The sequence below is a fragment of the Carya illinoinensis genome, chromosome 10 (genome assembly GCF_018687715.1).
Source record: "Carya illinoinensis cultivar Pawnee chromosome 10, C.illinoinensisPawnee_v1, whole genome shotgun sequence".
NCBI classification, from domain to species: domain Eukaryota; kingdom Viridiplantae; phylum Streptophyta; class Magnoliopsida; order Fagales; family Juglandaceae; genus Carya; species Carya illinoinensis.
The window spans coordinates 9,139,535-9,163,213 of NC_056761.1; the positions used below are offsets into that span (position 1 = coordinate 9,139,535).

General features: G+C 39.1%; 1 protein-coding gene across 2 annotated transcripts; it reads left to right on the forward strand.

Moving 5' to 3' along the window:
• Positions 1 to 11,325: 11,325 nt before the first annotated feature.
• LOC122278750 lies at positions 11,326 to 15,552 on the forward strand. 2 transcript variants are annotated; one of them, XM_043088941.1, is made up of 6 exons: positions 11,326 to 11,984; positions 12,250 to 12,402; positions 12,597 to 12,749; positions 13,419 to 13,466; positions 13,574 to 14,163; positions 14,621 to 15,552. In XM_043088941.1, the coding sequence occupies exons 1-6, from the start codon at positions 11,387 to 11,389 to the stop codon at positions 15,281 to 15,283; spliced, it is 2,205 nt and encodes a 734-aa protein (XP_042944875.1). In that variant the 5' UTR covers positions 11,326 to 11,386; the 3' UTR covers positions 15,284 to 15,552. The 2 variants fall into 2 exon arrangements, with proteins under 2 accessions (XP_042944875.1, XP_042944876.1); XM_043088942.1 differs by having other exon boundaries at positions 11,327 to 11,984; positions 13,422 to 13,466.
• The last annotated feature ends 8,127 nt before the right edge of the window (positions 15,553 to 23,679 follow it).

Below are 23,679 nucleotides of genomic sequence, written 5' to 3' on the forward strand. Positions count from 1 at the left end.
ATACACGTACATACTTTGGGTGCGTGAAAAGGGGCTGCCAAGGAGGGCTGTTACGTACTTATACTTAAAAACTTATGTTTCATTTTCTTTTTCTTTCGTAAAGCGTGTCTTCATGGAGAAAAGTTTCAGTTTCCTTTTAGAGAAAAGCTTTCGTCTTCTTCTTTGTTTGTATAAGAAAACTCTAGAAGAGTATAAACGTAATACTTACCTGGACTTCATGCCATACTCAATCCATGCAGTCCATTCGTGTGCGTGTCAGATGGCAACCTACATGCATACACATACACATAAGGAACTATTCTAAAAATAGAACTATGCCTTACTTGGAACACTCTCCGTCCATCCTTGGGCTCTCGCGTGCCATTTACTACACTAAAACCTTCAGGGTCTTATTCCTTAAAGTGAACATTCGTGATTCATCTTAGGGTTAAGACACTAAGACCTCCGTCTCGTTCTTCTGTTTCCACAATCTTATGCATGATTCCAACCAACAGAGTCACGTGTTCCAACATTAGATAATATACCCGTCATTACCTTCACGTATCCTAGCCCATACTAAATCCTCATTCCCGTCCAGACAGGTTATATTAATTCAAGCTAACTCTGGGGCTAAAACACCATGTAACCATGCTCAGGATAGATTACCCATTACATATAGTAAACCTGTTTGATACACGCCAGAGACACCTATATCTTATCCCCTTTTTATCACCTAAGAGCAACTTATAGTTCTAATGAATGTCCGCTTGTATAAACAAGCTCCATACTCCAATACCAACTTGCTCAGACCCGGTTGATAGGATTCTTCCTACTTCCCAGCCCTGTACAAGTTCATCCCAACATTTGATATGAGACTACTGCATCCAAAATGCACCTCTGTCACTTCACGTAGCCCGAGACTAATCCCAAGTCACGTCATGACGCCCATCATGCTTCCACTGCACGCTCTGATACTTTTCCACCACTTCCATATACTTTTAACCATAGTCAACCACAAGGTGACACCCGTCATCCCGGACTACAGGCCATATCACCATTGCTTCGGGACACTGTTACATAGTTCCCGCCACTTAACAAGAGGACTGCATCCAGAAATGCACCTCGGTCACGTCACGCAGCTTGAGACTAATCCTGAGTCATGTCACGACACCCATCATGCTTCCGCTGCATGCTCTGATACTCTTCCACCACTTCCATATACTCTTAGCGATAGTCAACCACAAGGTGACACCCGTCACCCCGGACTATAGGCCATATTACCATTGCTTCGGGACACTGTTACACAGTTTCTGTCACTTAACTAGAGGATTGCATCCAAAAATGCACCTCTGTCACATTATGAGACGAGGACCATTTCCCGAGTAACAGCACAATGCCCATCATGCATCCGCTGACTCTTCGATACTTTTTCACCACTTCACACTTACTTTCAGCCACAAGTCAGCCTCAAGGCGACACTCGTCATCTTGGACTACAACCACAACATTATTACTTCGGGACACTGTTACACAGTTTCCGATGCTACACCATACACTCCACGCTTCTTTACTATGCCATCCAACCCTTTGTGACACGCCATCCGGTATATCACGACATAGTACAGAGTATACTCTCGTGAAAACTTTTCCATCCACCCTACGACACACATCACTACGATGCATGTCTCACGGTGCATCGCTACACAACATGGAGTACACACCACGCGTACTCCCTTCGATACAACACTTATTATCACGATGCACATCACATGGTGCATCGCCATACAACACAGAGTACGCTCCATGCGCACTCCCTTCATTCTACGCCAAACGTCACTACAATGCACGTCACACAGCGCATCGCTGCAGTACATGGAGTCCCTTCACACTTCACGCCGTATCACAACTACGGCATCCATCTCACGCCCATACTCACAGCACATTCCACAACACTATACAATCAAGCTCAGCACTTCACAACTACACTTCACTTCACAACTACGCAGCGAACTCCACAAATACTAACTACACAGTTTACAATCCAACCAACCAACTAATATAAACATAAATAACTAAAGATAGAGGGTTATACCATCGACGGGATAACCCATGCGTCGCTCGCTGCCCGTCATAATCAAGGCGTCGAAGGAGTCATACGTGACAGTAATACAGCGTATGGTGGCTGTCCACCACATAAAGTGGCGGTTTGGGCTTGAGAATAACTAGGTGTGGTTTTGGAAAGGCTCAAGGTGGCCTCGTGGTGGTCAAAGGTGGTGGAGCACGGCGGCATCACGCCGTGAACAATGCATTCGAAATGGTGGGAGGTTGCTTGAGGTGGAGGGAGACCATGGAACTTCATGAGAAGCTAGGGAAAGGTAGAGGAAGACGTGATGGAGTTGTGGTGGTGAGGTGGTGGCCATACGGTGGCTCACGGTGGCGGATCGACCATTAGAAGTGAAATACGACCTTGGAGAGTGAGGGAGAGTGAGAGCAATGTACAGCTCTGTTGGGCATGAAACTTGTTGGAGAAGGTTGTGGTGATGAGAAGAACAAGGTGGTGGTGGTGAAACACTGTGGATAGCCATGTATGGCGGTGTACGGTGGTGCAGCCGAACCTATGGTTGTGGAGACCCATCAGAGAAAGAGAGAGAGTTAGAGGAAAAGAAGGACATAGGGAGGAAGTCCATGGTGTGGTGAAGCCATTGGTGGTACTTGATGGCTGTTTCAGCCGTGTATGGTGGCTTAAGGAGGAGAAAATGGATGTAAAACTCATTTGCTTGGAGGGAGAAAGAGGGAGAGGTTCCTGCTGATATAGCTCACCACCGGTGAGGTAGTGGTCGTCGGTGGGGGAGGATCATGCTGAAGGTAGAGGTGGGGCACGGTGGCTAGAGGTGGCGTCGACTGGAAGAGCTAAAGCTCATGCATGGTGGAGAAGAACAAAGCATGGGCTGGACGTGCATGGGAGAAAGAGAGAGGAAAGAGGAGAGAAAAAGAAAAAAAAAAGGAAAAAGTGAAGGGAAAATGGTAGGGGCCTGGGTATTTAATCTAAATCCTTCACTTCAGGATCCTCAAAACGATCTAACGATAAGTTTAAACACTGATTTGAAAACGCGTAAGTGTTTTATTTAAAATAAAACACTTAGATGAAACACTGAGAGGAATTAATATAGAATATTATTTTATAAACTAAAGTTTATAAAATAAACTTTCTTCATCATTATTTAAAATGATAAAATATCGTTAATTACTCAAAGAGAATAAAATCATTTAAATTAAATTTTAGAGTTTTGAACGTAAAGTTAAATCTCTTAATATTTTAAAACAACTAAAATATTTAATTTAAGTATTTATCCACAATTATAATAGTTTTAGAGCTCATTAAAATATTATAATTGTGTTACTTTAAAAACAAGCTTATCTAATAATACTGGAAATATCTCCTATAAATATTTTCATAATATTTAAAATATCCGTAAGGTTTAAAATATCTATCTTACTTTGAAATCCGTTGGATAACTTTCGGAACACACTATCGAGGTACAATGCTTAGGATAAGGCTCAGCATGTAGATCGAAACTCGACATGTAGACCAAAATTTGACACATAGATTGAGGCTCAAAAATAAAGAAGAAGAAAGAATGAGCGGATATTACACTTAAGGCCCAATTCCATCTCAACTAAAATTCAATTCCCAAATCTCCACACTGGGCCCAAGGCCTAGTTCAACACAACCAAACTGCAGAAAAGTGTTAGTGGTTAAAATAATATTCTAAATTCTAGAATTGTGTTGGAAGGTTACTTAACATGCGGTCGGGAAAATTCTGGAAGATCGCGTGTGCGTCAGTCTATGGGTCCCACAATTGGACAAGCAAGCATTGCTATGCGGACTAACACCAAGACATCAAAGATTAAACATGCAAAATATTTATAAAAAATAAACAAAAGGAATAGAACGCTCACCAAAGTGTTGCCAAAATTGGTGGCATAGTGGCGAGGCAGCAGTGATTTAGGGTGTAAAACCCACGGGTTGGGTGGTTTTCTGGGTTAGAGTGGACGGGGATATGTGTATGGTGACTCGGGGAGGGGTGAGAGGCCAAGAGGAGGTGGTTGGGTGGCTGTGCATGGTAGTGTGCATGATAGCAAACGACAAAGAGGCCAAAATGCTAAGAAGGTTGGGAACATGGATCCAAGCTAAGGGGAGGAGGGAAGCATTGCTTAGGATGGTTTGAGGTGGGTGGAGCTTGGCCTATTTATAGGCTGAGTTGGGTGTCTCGGCCAACGCAGATAGCATTGCAATTAGAGAGAAGGGGAGGTGTGGGGTCTGCAAGGGACCACCATGTGGCACTCCAACATAGGCCAAGAACAGTGGCGAGCACCCATGGCTAAAAAGCCTTCGGGTTGCAAAGAGGGGTGGGGGAAGAATGCAAAGAAAAGGGCTTGTGGGTTGGGGGTGGTAGGTGGTGGAGCAAGTCGGAGGGGTGGTGCATTGCTCGACCTATGCGTGACACACATTGGTTGGTTGTGAAGGGTAGTGACGTAGGGGAGGGGGGTCACTGACAAAGGAGGAAGAAGAAGAGAAGAGAAGGAAGGAGAAGAAAAAAGAAAGGGAAACAGCGCTGGGGGAAAAGAGATGAAACCCTAAGGGGAGGGGGCCAAAACATCGTCGTATCGACTAGGGGGGCTGGGGCTACACAAGCACATGGGTTGTGCCCTAACTCACACACTCTCGGCCCAATAGAAGCAAGACTCACACAAACAAAATACACACACAAAGCCCAAACCGAAAATAAAGTAAATAAAACAAAAGCATATTGAAATAAATTGTACAACTTAAGCAGTGATAAAATAAAATACTATAACCAAAATAATAATAACAATTCAAAATAATAGAACCAATAATAATAATTAATAAAAACACAAGAAAATCAGGGATCTCATAGGAAGAAGAGATAAAAGAAAATCTACTTGAAGTGGGGCCAGCTAACTACTCCTTCTCCATCAACTTCCCTAATAGTTCTCTCATATATCCACCATCTCTTTGCCTTCCTGGTTAGCTTGAAGGCAGTGTACAATACCTTGTGCTGCAGTTCAGGATGCGAAGTATTTCTTCGATGTCCAGAATCCAATCTTCTACTGGTTCAGGTTACTTTGATCGTCAAAAGTGGGAAGGTGCATCCGATTGAACTACTCTATGGTGCATCCGCTCTCTTCACTAGTTGCATTCAAGTCCACTACATTTCGAACACAACGACGAGCTGCCATCCTGAAAGACCCATACTTGGTTAAGCATTTCAAAAGGAATATTCAAAATAATAATTTTAAATATGAATGTAACAAATCAAAAATTTATTGTCTTACTTGGCCTTTCCCATATTCTAACCAGATTAAAGTAAACATACCCCTCAATAATTCCCATTTTGATTAAAGCCTAAGTACTAAAATTCACATCCGATAATCCTAAACTTGACATCAAGACACACTTACATTCTTGGTCAGAATCTAAACCCCATATTTGGTTAATTCATACATTAGAGTCTACCAAGTTTGAAGCCTAGTATTCATTCAAGCTTATGTACATCTCTACAATCTGAATATTAAATTCTTATCTTAAATCTCCAATGTCATGAAACTAGTTCTCAAAACCCACAAAATCTAAGACCTAAAATTTCATAGAACATGTTCCCCAAAGTTCATAGATTTTGACAACCTGAATTATTCACATAATCATCTCTTATAGTCCTCAATTTCTACAACTCAAATCTGAAAGTTGCTTCTTAAAATTTACAAATACCTAAAACCTCAACTATTATAATATACAGAACCTAAAACCTTTCTTTGATACGACCTGGAATGCCCCATATCCAAATGGTTTGGAGAATTCTACTTATCACCTAAAATCATGTATCTCGAATACAAATATAATTTCCAAAGGCTCCAAAACACACACAAAAAAAAAAAAAAAAAAAAAAGAAGACATAAAATTCATCTGTTTCAACTTAATGCATAAATTCGTCTACGAGGTCATCAATGTGATAAATCCAATAACATAAATCAATGCTTTCCCAATCTCCAGTAACCTTAACAACATGAACTAATTATTACATAAGTCCCAATAACCAAATATTCCTATTCTCAGCTAGTCTTGCTCACATGCTCTATTCCTGATCCCTAGTTAAGCTATCAACATCATCTGAAAATATCGTGAAGATAAGAGGGTGATCAACAACTCAGTAAGCAGCGAATATATACTAGTATGTAAATATAAGCCTTTTCACAGAGTTTAGAATGCAGAACAAAACATTTTAGCTTCAGAATACAGATAACAAAAATACAGTTCAAAATGTTCATATTCAAAAATCTTTTGACATATAATAACTGAACATAATATTTAACCCCAGTGGCTCGGTAGCCAAACTAGGTAGTATCAGAATGTGAATCTTCATCTTATTCATTCTTAGAGTCTCGAGTGTGCACATTGAAAAGATCACACAGAAAAACTATTTTATTTTCAAAGTGGGTGTACTTAGAAATAGAGATGTTGGTACCAACCATATAACAGAGGCCACATTTGTACACCTGTGGTAAGGTCAAAGCAGCGCAAAAACAGAACCATATACAAAATCAGAATGTCATGTCAAAGGTTTTTAGATGCCACATCATATCAAACTAGAATACCGAACAGAATCATATCATCTTCACATAATCGAAATAGATTCAGAGCATCTTCACATAATCATGCACAAATTTTTAGATTTCATATTCGCTTGTTTTGCACAGTTTAGAAATAAAATGCCAAAATTTGCTCATGTCTACACCAATTATGAAAAAAAAAACATTTTTCTCTTTTATAAATATTTCATGAGTAATGCAAAACAAATAACAAAGGTTGTTTCAAATTTTTTTGCATAACAAAACATGCATATTTTTCCAAAATCAACCCCAGTTCAGTTTTTTTATGCAAAGTCTAGTATAGGAACACCGCTTACTTGACTCTGGTAGTGTATTCTCAATGTTTTGGGATCATAATCTAGCCATGTCATAATAACCTAAATCAGGGAATATTTGTACAAGCGTTAATAATCCATACCAGCACATAGACTTAGTAAACAAAATTTCACCATCCTAAGCATGGAATAAAACAAGCCTATTAGCAGATTCATTTATAAATAGCCCAAACACCCACCATATCTAACAATAAACCAGGCCCCATCTACTTATCGATCAATTTAACATTTCACAAACTAACATATCAAGCACTCAAAACCAGCCTATAGTAGTACTACAACAATCACTCCCCACATGTCACAAACAACCCAACTAGCCAATACTAATACAACTAGTTTACATATATATATATATATATATATATATATATATATATATATAATATATCCAAAACAACCAATGTCCCCTCAACAACCTGAAACAGCCCACACTTAAACCTGAAACTACCCACACGTCAGCCCCAAGCATCCACACAAATCATAACACATTCGACACAACTCATAATACATCCAACACAACCAACCCAACACACACCATCCCATAAACAACCATGAAACCAACCCCTGAAAGCTACATATAAACTCACATATAGCCACAAATCAACTCAATCCACCACAAATCATCTCTGACAGCCAACATCCACTCTCATAGCCAACATCATACATTCCTTCATACCCTTCTACCAACCAAGAGCACTCCCACATAGCAATCCAATAAGAAAATGCACGACCAATAAATTCGACCATACACATATATTTTATTTTATTTTTTAAAATATCCAGCAATCATATTTTATTCATCTCGCACACTTAACCAAACAACTAGGCCTATCGCATTGAAGTATCATACCTAATGTTGTAAGGTGATTGGTGAAATGATCGAGCGGAGCAACGTTGTTCAGGGACGTAAATATTGCCTCGTGAACCAAAAACCAACACTTAGATTATGTTTTGTCTTTGCAAGGGTTACGTGATGGAATAACTCAAACCAAGTAAGCAGGAGAGAAAGTCACCTAAGTGTGTAGCGGCATATGTTGACTCGGATGGCCCAAGCAATCCACTACTAAAACTTAATCGATGAGTTCCACTGTGAAAGGGAATTAAAATTTGATGGTTTGATGGGGAATTACACAAAAGTCAATATGAATTAAAAGAGAGAAATACACTGGAATACATGGACAAGGATTGATAGGGTTTACCAATGTTGATGGAGTGAGCAGAGACCAGACTTGTTTGGTGTGGCGGCTTGGCAATTGCGTTGTGGTGGGGATGTGGTCGTCTACAACTTGTGTATGGCGAGGAAAATTACATCTCGATGCAGAGAGATAACATGTGAGAGAGAGAGAGAGATTGTGAGAGAGAGAGAGAGTAGAGGAGAGAGAGAGAGAGCTACAAAGAGAAGGTTGACAGATGGAGATTAGAAAGGGATGGAGTGTTGATGAAGTCTTACGGGCATGAAGAGCAACCAGCAACGGTGATAACCATGGTGAATGGAATTGCTCGACGGGGAAGAGCGATTTGCAAAGAAGACTGTGACTGAGAATCAGAGTGGGCGTGTGTGAAAGTGAGATTGGAGTGTGAGTGAGAGAAGATCTTACCTCCGTTCAGCATTGTTTTGGTGAGGAGAATTGACGGCAACCCAAAAATCCACAACCCACAAAATCGCAGCAACAAACCACTAAGAAGAAAAAAAAATCATAAATGAGGGAGACAAAGTAAGTGTGATTTTGTTAAGAGATTTGGGAGAAATGAGGAATTGATTAAAGAGGCATGGGAACGGAAGTTGGGATTTGAGGAAGAGAAAATGGGAGAAGAGGTATAACGAGAAGGAAAATGCTAGGGACACCGTTTAGTCCTCCCATTTTGGTTTCCCGCTTGACGTGGAGTAGCCACTAAGGCATTCTTATTATTATTATTTTTTCTCTCTGTTTTGAGACTCAGGGACCGAGTCACACAACTTGACTTTTTCATTTCTTCGTCAAAATCAATTCCCCACGTACCCCCCTCCCCCCCCCCCGGCCCAAACTTCACATCCCCGCATTTTGTCTTCTTCCTTTCCCTCCACCTCCGACCCATTTCCAGCGCCGTCAACGAAAACCTCCTGCATTTCATCTCACCTGTACGCATCAGCCCTCATCTTTGACCAGCACAAGATTTTTTCAAAGTAAATTGATTTTTTTTTCTGCTTCCCCTGTATCGGCCACTCTCTACATTTTTTTTTTGTTTCTCTAGAATTTACTTGGTCTTTGTTCTTCTCTTTGATTTTGTCCCTTTGTCTTTGGTCTTTGCTTGGAATTTACATCTGTTTTGGCACCAAGTGCTCGATAGAACATAAATTACTACTTCTTTGTGTGCTCATCATATCCCAATTGTTTGATCATCGTTACGTCAATTATGATGCATCATTCTATGATTTTTCTTTCAGGATTCAAATGTAAAAACCACAATTTATCTGTCATTTTGTTGCGTAGGGGTTTATACAAATTTTGGAATGGAGTCAACAATCCCATAAACCAAAGTTTTGGAGGATACGAAATGAAGGGAGTGGTGGAGAGCATTTTTAGGAGGGAGGAGATGGCTTGACCTAGATCAACATGCAGGAGGGGAGAGGGTTTTCGGGATTTAAGGGGGGCTTGAAGGAGACGAAATGCAAAGAGAATCTATCGGGGGTGAGGTCTGATGGGTTGGGGGTTTTGGAGGGGAGAGGAAATGCAGAACAGCGCCAGGGGTTTGGGGGGAGCTTGACGGCGTGGGGGGTTTGGGAGGAACTTGACAATGCAGGGGTTTGTGGGAGCTTGACGGGAGGGAATCTGTCAGTGAGATGAAGTCGGAGGAAATGGTTTTTAACGAAAAGGAAAAAGTTGAATTGGGTCAATGAGTCTCAAAAAGAGAGAGAGAGAGAGAAAAAAAAAGAATGCCAACGTGGAAATCCACATCAAATGGGAAGGTAGAGCGGGATGCTATAGCGGTAAAGAGGGAATTTTGGGAAGAAGGAAACTGAAAGGAGGAAGAAGGCCAACTCACCGAACGGTGTCGTTTTGTTAATTTAGGGGCTGAGTTTTCGTCTGGGCCTGGGCCACGGGCCTGGGCTTTACAAGCAAATAGATATCATATAATCAAATCCAAACTATTTTGTTCACATTTTATGCAATAGAAGAACAAAGTATAAATATTTGCTCATGTCTAAAATAGTAATGATAAAATGTAAGATTTCACAATTCAAATACAGAGACTAGTGTAAAAAAAAAAAAAAAAAAAATTAACTAAGGTTGCATTTCATAACAAAAAATATGCAGGCTTTTACAAAATTAATCTCAATCAATTTTCGGCAAAAACAAGTATAGGAGAGCTGCTTGCCTGACTCTTGCAATGTACCATCTAAGGTTTGGACTCAACTGATAGCAGTGTTACAACCTAATTCATAAAATACCTAATATTAGTAACTCACACCAATTCAAAACCATTCTAACTAAAAAAATCCCAAACCACGACTAAAGCTTAAAATGAGCCCATAAACAACCCATCAACCAAAACAATCCAACATGGTGCCTTAGGTTTATAATGACCCGAGCCCAATGCCCCAAAACTCATTATTCCGGACACATCAGATCACCAACCAACCATGAAATCTCTCAATCTACAATTTCCAACATACTAACAGAGACCGCCCAAATTTTAGTAGGCACCAAACGTACAATTTACAGAAGTTACTGTGCGACTACAATGCTAACGACGCTTGAGGCTACCTCACCCAAAACTCGTTGCAGTAAATATATATGTATGTCGAAATCGAGAGTGAGGTGATGGTTTCTAGGGATGTTCAAGGTGCCTTGTGTCATTGAAAATGAGGCGGCAACCGAGTTCGAGATGGCGAGGGACCACGCAGAGAGAGAAATTTTGGATAGGGTGACCGAGAATCAGACGGATGAGAGTTAAGGGAGAGAAATGCCCACATCAGCAGGTGTGCGGTGTAGCACTGTTGAATATAAGAATTTTTACGAAAAGCTTAAAAATCCAAATACCCATTTAATTTGGATTTAACCCAAACCTTTATTTACTAACATCATGCATGTGTTTGCACACGGAATAAAGGCTCAAAATAAAAAGATTCAGAACAACCTTCCTCCCAAAAATTCCTAGAATAAAGGTTTCAATAATTGGTTTTTACCATACGGAAGAGAATAAAGTTCTGTCTTCTTTTCTTTTATGATTATATGCTGACCTTTGTTCATCGATTAAGCGAAGTTAATATTCGTGGCTATCATTGATTATTAGTTAAGCAAAGTAGATACCGTTTCCGGATCCAACTCTCTGCAGATAGACGTCTACAAAACGCATGCATGCAATATAATGCCAGTGCGAGACTAGCTCAACCATTTCCAAGGAACTTTGAGATAGAGAGAGATGATGCTGATGGGGAGAGATTTGCAGATTGAGTCAGAGGTAGAGGAAAATAATGAAAGGAGTGTCTATTCGGAGCTGAAGAAGCCTTACCGGGCCTTCCTGGTCGAAGACTGGGATGCCATGAAGAAATTCTACGAGAAAAATCCCCAACTAATCTTTAAACCTCTGACAATGGAGGGGGACACTGCTTTTCATATTGCGGCATATAGTGAAAGAACAGAACTGCTTCGATATTTTCTTGGTCTTGTACCTAACTCCAGGTTGTCGGAAGTGGCCTTGTCTAAGAATTGTCACGGTAACACTACGCTTCACGAGGTAGCCTCCACGGACAACATTGAAGCAGCAGAACTCTTGATTAGTAAACTCCAAATGGCTGATGATCGAGAAAGTAAAGCCCGTGGAAACAATCAGGCCACCCTGAAAGAGCTACTGGAGGATCGGAACCAACTTGGTGAAACCCCTCTGTATAGGTCTGCTGCCCTTGGAAAGTCCAAAATGCTCAAGTTTTTGGCTAAGAGAGTTGGGAATATAAAAGATCACTTCCAACGGAATGACAGCGTCTCCATTCTCCATATCGCTGTCTTTGGCCAACACTTTGGTCTCTCTCTCTCTCTCTCTCTCTCTCTGTGACATGCACGCACGTAAACCAACATTATAAATATAATGGTGTCATGTAGATGGTTAGAGCTAGCAGAAAGATGCATTCTAATTGTTCCAAATTAATGTTGTAATTTTAAGATCTCACAACTAACATAAATGTTTTGAGTTTATTTTCTTCACTAATAAAAACTATTATTCGACTTAAATAGCATGCATGCAGATAATGGTAATCTATACATAACGATCTATATCTTTCAATACAGGTACCGCTGTTTGGTTGCTAGAAAAAGACAAAGAACTTGGAAAAAGAAAGACAGCCTCTGGCATGACTTGTCTTCATCTACTAGCGAAAATGCCATCTGCTTTCAAGAGTTCGTCCCACGAGGACAACATCATCAAGACTCTCCTCTATCGTTGTACGTCTCTACGACTCCATGCATATGTTACTAATTGCTTTCACTGTTTCACAACGGCATTATATCTGTATGTGGCTCCCTATTATATGTACTTTAATCTGAAAGCATTCTTATGATGCATTCGACATCGAAAAGGACATAATTACGTACGTAATTATTAACTTCAACTCTGTTGTGAATTATTAATTAATTAGGTCTTCCTGACCATCTATATCATGATCATGACGACGAGGATGAGGATGAAAAAGATGATGGTATAAGCAGAGATGGTCATGAAGCCCATGTAAGAGATTTGGAGGGCGGCCTAAGCAGCAAAAGCCCTCGCAAACCAAAAACACATCCATCAGGTAATTTACGTAACCCAATGAAGTTAGGTACTAATTAGCACGGTACACATGATATCTCTCTTCTTAGAGAGTGTGTGTGTATGTATGTATATATATTATTTATATATGTATATAGCTGTAAACTTAAAATGGGAAATGAATCTGAAAATCATGGGAATTAAAGAAAGATAATAATTTTGTTCAAAGGCAGCTTGGCCAAAAAGATGTCCTGTGATTGGTTGAATATTAAAATTGGAAATGCTTTCTCTCAAAGATCATAAGAAAGCTATACTTCTCGGTTTATGAGTACTACATTATTTATTGTATGACTTAATATATTTAACAAAAAATTAAAAAACAAATATCAATAATACATTATTTATTGATATGTTGCGCCCAGGCATCAACAATCAATAATACATTATCTTTTATGCAAAACTAAAAATCTACATAGATTTTTTTGGGCGGAATGCATAAATATTGTTAGTCGGTTCCATGCAGCTAGAATACCTAATTATATCTGGTAGCTAGTCAAACTGGGTTGCCCTTGATCATCTCTGGGTTTAGTTTTTATTTGTTTGACTATATACCTCAACGAGAAACATGCAGATTATATTGTTCGACCCCCTGTATATATACTAATATTAGAAACATGATGTTTCTAACGCGCGTCTAATTTCCACAAAATAGCAGCAATTTCAAGAATATACAATGCTTTGTGGAGAATTGCAGCCAAAGGTATTTATATTGATATAAAAAAAATTCTCATTTGCCACAAAAAATCTGGTTCAAAATAAGATATTTATATTTATATTGATATTTATATATGCATGATACATAAATAGAATGGCCATCCATCGAGAAAGTCTGGAAGAGGAGAAGAACGAACAAATCAGCTCTGGAACTCACAAAATTGCTAGTGGAAATGGATACTACGTGGGAAAGGAGTTTTATAGTAGAAGACAAGACGGTTTTCTTGGGGAGTATGGATATTTTGGATGATGTTTTTATTGATGTTGGAGGAGGAAAAGGAGGAAAATCAAGCATCAGCAGTACTGCAGCTACTCATGTTGGAGATGATAAACCACCAGAATCTAGATCAAAACAGAAAACTTACACCCCATTGCTGATTGCAGCCTCTGAAGGAATAATTGAAATAGTGGACCAGATACTACAACAGCATCCTCAGGCAATTGAGCACTTGAGTAAGGATGAGGAAAACATATTGCACGTGGCTATTAGCCACCGTCAAATAGAAGTCTTTCGGTATCTAAAGAAGATGGACGTAATTCTAAGATGTAGGTTGGTCTCGAGGCTCAATGTACAAGGCTACACCATATTGCATCAGGTCGCTGACATTAAAAACAGTCGTGAAGGAAACGAAACCGCTGGTGGCCCTGCATTCGAATTGAGGGATGAGTTGAAATGGTTCGAGGTAATTAATATTAATTTAGCTCCTTACCTTAATTTTTATCTGATCAAATGGTTTTACATAATTTCCTAGAATTTTTGTCGGAAACTTCGAATTTAGAGTGATGGGTCATATACAAATATAGTAGGTTAGATGATATTTATTAAAAGAAAATTCTATGCACTATACTACCATCCTACTAAATAAGATGTGATATATTTATTACTACTAAATGATCATTTATAACATGGTTCTATATCATTAAATGGTGATAAATGCACCACATTATATATAGTAAAATATAAGTGAGATTATAGTATGGTGTATAACATTACTTGATTGAGAAAACAGGAAATTTTAATTTTGATCTTTTAATAATTTAGTAGTGTTTGTATGGGTTTTAGTCATTTAATATTATACATACATACATACATACATAAATATATATATGTATATTTAATGAAATGTATTCTCTATGCAGCGTGTGCGAAAGATAATGCCGCCCCATTATAGCTTGCACCGCGACAATGACGGTCGGACTGCAAGCGAGCTCTTCAGCGAGCAACACGCTCCGCTTCTCAAGGAAGCAAAAAGGTGGCTAAAGGATACCACTGGATCGTGCTCTACCGTCGCCGTCCTCGTCGCCGGTGTTGTTTTCGCAGCTGCCTACTCCGTTCCAGGAGGTACCAACGAATCCGGCGTCCCGAGACTCCTTCACTCTCCCATCTTCATGCTCTTCACCATCACGGATATTATCGCTCTTGCGAGCTCCTTAACTTCCGTCGTCATGTTCCTCACGATCACTTCATCTCCACTTGAACAAGATTATTTCCACAAGAATATCCCTCGAAAGCTGATGATCGGCTTCAATTTTCTCTTCTTCTCGATGATACTGTCCATGATTTCCTTCTCCGCGAGTCTTCTGCTCATACTTCGTTTTGATCAGAAGAGATCTTTGACTCTGACTGTGATTTATGCTGTTGCACTCCTTCCTGTTTGCCTGTTTGGGATTTTTCAGTTACCCTTATACGTTTCGTTCGCCAGAACTTTGCACTACCTTCACAAGACAATAACGAACAAGGTTCTTCCCCAGGCATTCCTTCCTCGTAATTTCCTCAAGAAAGGCAAGCGAAAGTCCTATTGAGACAACGTGTGTGTGTATATACATATTTATATATATATGTACGTCTACATATATATACACACATACACATATGCACGATGAGACTACTTTCCCGAAGAAGCAAGAGCATCGACATTAATAAGTACTGATCCTAGATCCTTTTCAGGATGGCCTGGAGGGCAGGGTTTCTTTCTCTTTTTTATTGTTTTGGGTTTTGATAAAATAATGGTGTGTTTTTAGATTAGATGATATACATTATGAATAAGATCATGTAAGATATAGAAGTGAAATCACATTCTAGTGGATGTATGAGTTAGCTTAATTTATATATAATGAAACATATAACAAGAACATGCTGTTTTCAATTAATACTCATCATATTGTTTTGGTCTTTTTAGTTTTTTCTGATCTACTTATTATCCATCCAAAAACTTGATTATGTAATTTTCATCTAACTTATGACCATTGCCTTATACACTACAACAGAAAGCATTTTTCCCGGCACTTTTAAATCGCCGGCAAATCAACAAAAATCGCCGCTATATCTCTATACCAGCGATTACATATTCGCCGCATAATCGCCAGTACTATTCAGCCATTTCTTCTATATGAAAGCAAACATAAAAAATTACCGTCTAATACATGCTCTTTACCGGCGATTTTATAATCGCCGCAATGTAATTTCAAAAACCTAAAACTAGATGCCGGCGATTTACAAATCGTTGGCAAATCAATAAACGACGATTTAGTTATCGCCGGTAAATAAATAATATCATCGGAATGTATTCAGCGGCGTTTGAGAAGTCGCTGGCAATTTAATAACCGGCGTTTGAGAAATCGCTGGTAATTTATTAACCTGCGTTTGTGAAATCGCTGCTAAATATTAGCCGGCGTTTCAGAAATCGCTGGTAATTTAATCTCAAGCGTTTTAGAAATCGCTAGCAATTTATTAGCCGGCGTTTTAGAAATCGCCAGAAATTTATTAGCCGGCGTTTCACAAAACGTTGCAAATTTATTAGCCGGCGTTTTAGGAATCGCTGAAAATTTAATAAGTGGCGATTTCGAAAATACCGGCTAACCAAATTAAATGACGGAAAGATATTTGTAGGTGTTTACGGAATCGCCGGCTAATAAATTGCCAGCAATTCATGAAACGCCGGTATACATTTTACACTTTAAAAATTATATACCGGCGTTTAGAAAATTGCTGGCAATTTATTAGCCGGTGATTCCGTAAATGCCGGTATATAAACAACGCCGCCATTAAATTATTTTCCAGCGTTTATATCATCGTCGTGATTTAAATTAGCAGCGATTAATAAATCGCTGGTAAATACTATAACGGCCATTCGATTATATTCCAGCAATTTGGAAATTGCTGGAATTGGAATTACAGCATTTTTTGTGCGTTATAATTTTATTATGGTGTTTTGTAAATTTTTGGCGCGATTGAAAAATCGCTGGAAAATCCTAAGAATTCCAAATTTTAATAACCCAGTATTCCTACATGGGTCTCATTTAAATGAGACCAATGAGTTCTCATTTAAATGACACCCAATAAGAATACTAGGTCTCATCTTTCACCCATGCATTAATCATGAAAACCAAATATTTTCCCATCATTCATCCAAATGTACCTGATTGACATGAGTAGCTAATTAATTATCCATACATCAACAAATTTGGAATATATCAATATTCAAGTAAAGTCGTCAATCAGACCAAAGTCATATATATTCATTTGCTTGGTGGTGCATTATACTGTCATATCAAGTACAAGCTAAGCTACTGATTATGTGAAGAGATAATCATCACTAATATTTGAAACATGTTCAAGCCTCTACTACATCCAAAATCAAAGAGCTACCAAGTTGTGCTTGTTGGTGCCTTCAGGTCACGCCAATGAACAGCACTGAAGTTTTGAAGATTGTTCCCATCTGTTTAAAATTAGCGAAACAAATGCAAACTCACGAGCACCCTATATGACATAAATAGTTCTTTCTTGATCATAAAATATTAGTTCAAATTAAGAGAAATATCGATAAGTTGGAATGTGACTGTACAATATATCCATATACCGAAAAATAAACTAGAAACTCCGTCATAAAACCTATTTGGGATGGAAGTACCTCAGGCACCTGAGAACTCTTACTTTCAATAGTTCACTTGATCTTGGGGTATCACTCCCTTCAAGGTCCAAGGTTTAACTCCTCATAAGTGCAAATAATCCTTTGAAGCCACACTCCCTAGTGAAAAGCCAGTGATTTAACAAGTTCTATGTAGGGAAACTTTCAAAAGTGTGATGCACGGGACTAGGGTTTACTCTACAGGGGTGGGTCTGAAGGGGCCCTGCCTTGGAGAGGTTCCCCAACATTTAAAGAAAAAAAAAAAACAAGAAAAAGAGTAAAAAGAGTACATGCTTGACCTTTGATATTGCTGGTTGCATCGTCCCCCTATAAGAAGCTGCCAGGCCAAGCATTAATCCTGCAGTTGTGCTTTCGTGTTCCTGAGAAGTAAAGTGTCAAAAAAGCAAAATGTGACCCTGGTTATGCAAAGAATAAAAGACTACAAAAAAAGATTATGATGGGTAGATGAGGAGAGGGAAAAAACAGAGGCCAGGCATTAAATTGTTAAATGGAATATTGACTTCTATTAGACAAAGACTAGAAACAACTGGCATGCATGCCTGTTATGCAAAAGGCCTGCGTATACAAATTAACAAAAATTTCAAAACAACTCTAGAAGAATCCATTTAAGTCAATTAAACCATTATGCCAGAGCAGAACCAGCAGCAAATAAACTGAAAAATGGTACTTTGCTTTATAGATGTTTCACAACAAGTATGGTTCTATTTATTGCACCATGGTGCTAAATGTCCATGATCATCTTTTTTCGATTGTAAACTCTAATTTGGTTATTCTCATGTATACTCCCTGTGTACTTGGACTTTGCCTACTTCTATGAATAAAATTTCTTGATTACCTATCAAAAAATTTATTGCACCATGGTGCATGTGGGAGCAAATAAATGACAGGATTGATGCATACTACTGATGGCAATGAACTTATATAGTTGGTGAAGAAGCTTCCTGGGAAGAGGTAGTGATTATTTGGGGGGCAGGGAGTAGATAGGAAGCCATTGTGGAGGTAGTTGTAGCAACTTGGCTTTGCAATGGCAGTGAGGAAGATTTGCAGTTTGGTGGCACCATCATGCACAAGGCTCCCATTTTATATAAACAACATATATCATAAAAATTCCATTTTGGATTTAGATCTCACCTTTTCTCCTCAAGGGAATATCATGAACCTTTTCTTTTTTCCACTTCGAATATTTCACAACTGAACATAAGATTAATTTGATAAATGTTTCTCCTACCAGAACAAAAACCAAAATGTCCAAGAGGCTGCCAGTAAAACATTTACAGTTTAGGGGTAAAATACAACATTAGTAGGTACGTACAAGCAGATGTCATAGAACGCATGCTAAACATGATTGGCGTGGATAAATCTAGCAATACCAGCAGCCAGTTGGCAATACAGCAATTTCACTTAGCATGGTTGGATGGTTAGAAATATATAAAATCTGACAAGTTTCCATAATGATCTTTTGTACTTGAAAAATTACAAGTCTATTTTTAGCTTGTAGTGCTGACTGATAACTACTCCTTGGTTTCAAATCACTCTTATCAAGTATGCATGTTAGAGTGGTAAGCCTGATGGACATATTTTGCCCATTTTCATTAAGCTTAAGTTTTTGGAACCAACAAAGCAAAAAAGTCCATCGTCGCAAAGGCCTTTTCCATAATCCTCCTATTTGATATAATAAGGCTTGCGCATTTTTTCCAATTATGAACAAGTCTACACATGAAGGAGAGTGTAAGTGCGTGTTAAGCTGGATATACAATGCAGGCATGTGCAAATTACAATAACTTGGGGGCATTTACACAGCCATCTCCATCAAAGACAGATGCGATGAATTTTAACCTTCCACATGCAGTTATAGTATGAACAACACAATCCAGTGACAAGAACAGCAGGTAATCTGTAGTTGAAACAAAGTACTATCTCTATTTCTGTTGAAATATAGCAACTGCACAAACTAAAAGGGTGATAAAAGGATGCATCAATACATGGAGTTGGTGCACAGTCAGATAAATTAAATTTCTAGAAATGAATCAATGCGACCCCTAAGCTTGGGAGCTCATGATCTCCCTTACCTGACCCCTTATATATCTCATCCAAGGACATAACATAATTTCACAATAGCATGCCAGAGGGAAAATGGACCAAAAGCTTCCACCAATATCTCTAGCTATTGACACTAATAACATCTCTACCAACTTATATATATAGAAAAAAGTAAATGATTCCCAATCAACTTCCATTATTGCAATATTAATTGTACGAGTAATAGAAACGACTCTTGCTAAATCTTACTACTGGTTGTTTTATTCAATATTTTATTCGACTTTTTACTTTCTTCTCATCTTAACTCACTATTACTAACAATAACGAAAACTCAATTACTAACATCTCACCTTAATGGAAACCGAATGCTTAGAAAGCTCTGATTCTCCTTCCAAGACTATATCCTCAGAACCACCCTGCAATGCACTACAACTGATAGTTGAGTCAGTTGCTTCAGTCACTACATCAGCTGCCTTTATGACAAGTTGAACATTAGAAACATTGCTAGATGTGCTACACTAAACTTCAAGAACTTGATCCCCATATTCTGGTTCAACTATTACATCCTTTTCCATGCATTCTGCAAACTCACACGATCAATGAACATGACAAGATAATAAACTGGAAAATAATAGTCTAATAAGCCTATTGTTGCTAAATGAGTACTATGATCCCACTTGATTGCTTTATGACATTGTCAAACCCAGCCCTCAAAATATAGAACATTACATCTCGCAAACAAAAAGTGGAAAAAAACATGGTTTAGTTACTTCCTGAAGATCCAGAAATAAAGAAAAAATTTCCTTTTATTTTTTCAAATTGGTAAGTCGCAAACGCACTTGATGGGTTTCCAGTCTGTCCTTAACCCTATCCTTACAGGGAGGAGTTGCCATTTAAACTAAAGTGTAATTGATAGAAACAGAGAAATCTTACTAGAAGAAAAGCACTATAATTTAATTGATAAAATCCAAATTGCCTAAGATGTAATGAAATAAATCTACAACTCCCACCATTAGGGAGAAATTAGTATGATCAAATGAAAAGCAGTGGATCATCTTTTCTCCGAGCATATTGCGTAAAGTAAAATCAAAAGGTTTACCTAAAGAAAGTTCTAAAATGGAAATAGATCTGAAAAATATATATGGCTTTCATTCCAGCTGATAACCAACCTTCCTTAGAAATTGCTTGAGTACAGACCGGTCGCCAAACAGAAGTAATTTGTTTGTGCTTATTTTTCTGGTCAACAGCACTTTGCTTATCCTCTCCACCACCCATTTTCATAGTATAGCTCAAACCACGATAAGCACATTGTCCCTATTAATGATTGTTTCACTAAAATCAACCCAAAGCTGACTTAAATAAGCTTCACAACTACCCCAAGTTAATGTATATCTAGTTCTGAAATAGTTGGATCGTTGGGAGCAGTTTTGTCTAAGAACGCCTTTCTCATTGTTTATAGGATATAAAATTATTAATTACTAGTAATATTGTGACGCCCCCAAATCTCCACGCACGGACACAGGAAAATCCAGACGTCCGGATGATGACGACCCGGGTCACCACCCTAAGACGAGTGCCAAGTGTGTGTAAGAGCAACAAATGTGCAAAAGGAAACGCAGCGGATAACGAAAGTCATATAACTAAGTACCATAATTTTTCTTAATATGATACAAGCTGTTTAAAACATACATAAATAAAATATTACATAACACAAATATAGTTTTAAAAACAGCTACACAACACAACTTCAACTCAAAACTCTGGCGGAGCCGCATCCTCGGGCTCAGCCTCCTCCTCCTCCTCGAACTCTGCACCAAAATCTACGGAACCAAAAAATGGTGCCGTAGGTAAGTAAAATCCAAACACCACCAGATAAAAACATATAAAACTCAAACAATATGCATGAAGTATGCCCAATGCACATGTCTCATAAACCACATCTCAAAACCCATAAAAACATATTTTTTTCCACGCACGCCAAAAATCCCATTTGGCCCAAAAACATATCCTTTCCAAATATCTCGCCAAAAGTCACATTTGGCCCATATCCATCTCAACCCATTATCCAATTAATCCGTATGCACCATGACCTCCCTTAGGGGTCATCCGCACACCCTGGCTCCAGTGCCACACCGCAGGTTACGACCACGTATGTGACACCTAACGAGCGATGCCCAGTTCCGCGCCCCGCGCGTTCGTAGCCAAGCATCCTCTAACCCTCGCTAGCGAAGGGCCACAGAGTCGGTGCATAGAGCGATGCCCGGTTCCGCGCCTGGTGCGTTCGTAGCCAAGCATCCCCTAGCCTCCGCTCCAGTCGTCGCCCAGCGACAACTCAGGGGATGTCACTCAGTTTATTCCGCTCCCGAGTGACCAGAGGAGCTCCACCGAGATAATACCCCATCCCGGCTTGGGATCGTGATACACACGCACCCGAAAATCCACTCACACCAATAAAACAGGCTTTTCTCAATTAAATAAAAATGCATGTGCATGCACCATGTAAATGCGATATCAATGCACAAAAATAAACAACCATCCATAAATCAATAAAACAAGCAACTCCGTCCTCCATCCATCCGACCCCCGAACTCCTCGGACTCAGTTTGGAATCAGCCAACCAACAGATAAATAATTATTGAATGAGTAAAATATATTTAAATCTGAAAGTAGGGTTTGGAAAATACTTACAGCGTTATATGGTATTTTTAGAAAACACTCGGCGTTGCAAATGTCGGAAGGAAAGCAATGTAACAGTGAAAATTCACTATGGCCGTGGGTTGTAAAATACCCACTTTTGAATGGGGACAAACCAAGGCTTGGGATTGATAGAGAATGGCCTTGAGATATTTATGAAACTAAGGGAAATGAGTTTTGGCCGTGGGTGGTGGTGGAAATGGCGGTCGAAGGCCAAAAAGGGGCTGAACGGAGTTGAACTCGTGGGAGCTGCTCCAGCAATGGATCGAGGCCGGAAATGGGTGGTTTAGGTCGGCAAGAGGTAGGGGAAGAAGCTGTGAAAAGATGGTGGCCGGAGGTGGTGCGACAGCGCCGAAAACGGTGAAAAACCGTATGGCTTGGAGGAGCTTGTGGCGGCTAACGGTGACTCGGATGGAGGTGAAACTTGGTGGGGATGTTCACCGGTGAGAGGGGAAGAAAACTAGGTGGGTGGTGTAGGCCACGCCACCGGCGAGCGGCGGTTCTGGGCTGCGAAAGCAACCGGCGACAGGGGCAAAAATAGAGCAGGTGCAGCGACTTCCGGTGGCTCTCGAAGGCTAACGGCTGGTCCGATGGCTCTGAAAATTTCTGGGGATGATTTCTGGTGGAAGGGGAAGAGAATGGTGATGGCGGTGTACTAAACGGTGGCCGGACGACGGAGAACTGGGCGGTCAAAGGGGCGGTGACGGGAAGGAGAAAAGAGAGAAGTGTTGAGCGGGGAGAGAGAAACCGGGAAGGAAAGAGGAAGAAAAAAGGAAGAAAAGAAGAAAAGAAGAAAAAGAAAAAGGAAAAGGGAAAAATAAAAAGAGAAAAGAAAAGAAATGAGGTCCAATCCTCACTCCGGAAACCAAAAACAGATTCGCCGAAAACGATATTAAAAACCGTAAAACGACTAAAATAAATTAAACACCACCTCAATTAAATTAAAAACCAATTAAAACACATTAATTTAAAATAAATAAACTAATATATTAATTAAATTAAAAACAACCATTCAGTGAAAATACACGTAAAAGCGGGTCATAACAAATATAATTCTATTCAAAACGCATAGCAATGCAACCCAAGTAAATAGAAAGTATTTTGATGTTTATATATGAAGAAACGTTTATAAATAATAAATACAGTGTATTTTAATTTTACAACTGTATTGCATTGTAACTTATAAAAAAAAAAAAAAACTGTATTGCATTGTATAAATTTCTCCAAAATATAGATATACACTGCCAGCCTTAGTTGGGGAAACACGATTCCATTCTCACATCAAACCATTCACTTTGACATCAGAAAGGCCATGATATATATTTAGGAGTTTCAAAATTGAATTTAGAAAATCATGTAATAATGTTCATAAACTTCTAAAAAATTGCTGCTTTCATCTCTCTCTGCAGTCAAGCCAGGACAAGATAGCTTTCACAAGAGACATCCCGTGCCTAACTGGCGAAGTATATAATAAATTGTTGTCTAGTGTGCCATAACCAAATAGAAAAAATCAAATGTGTTAGATAAATATTCGGC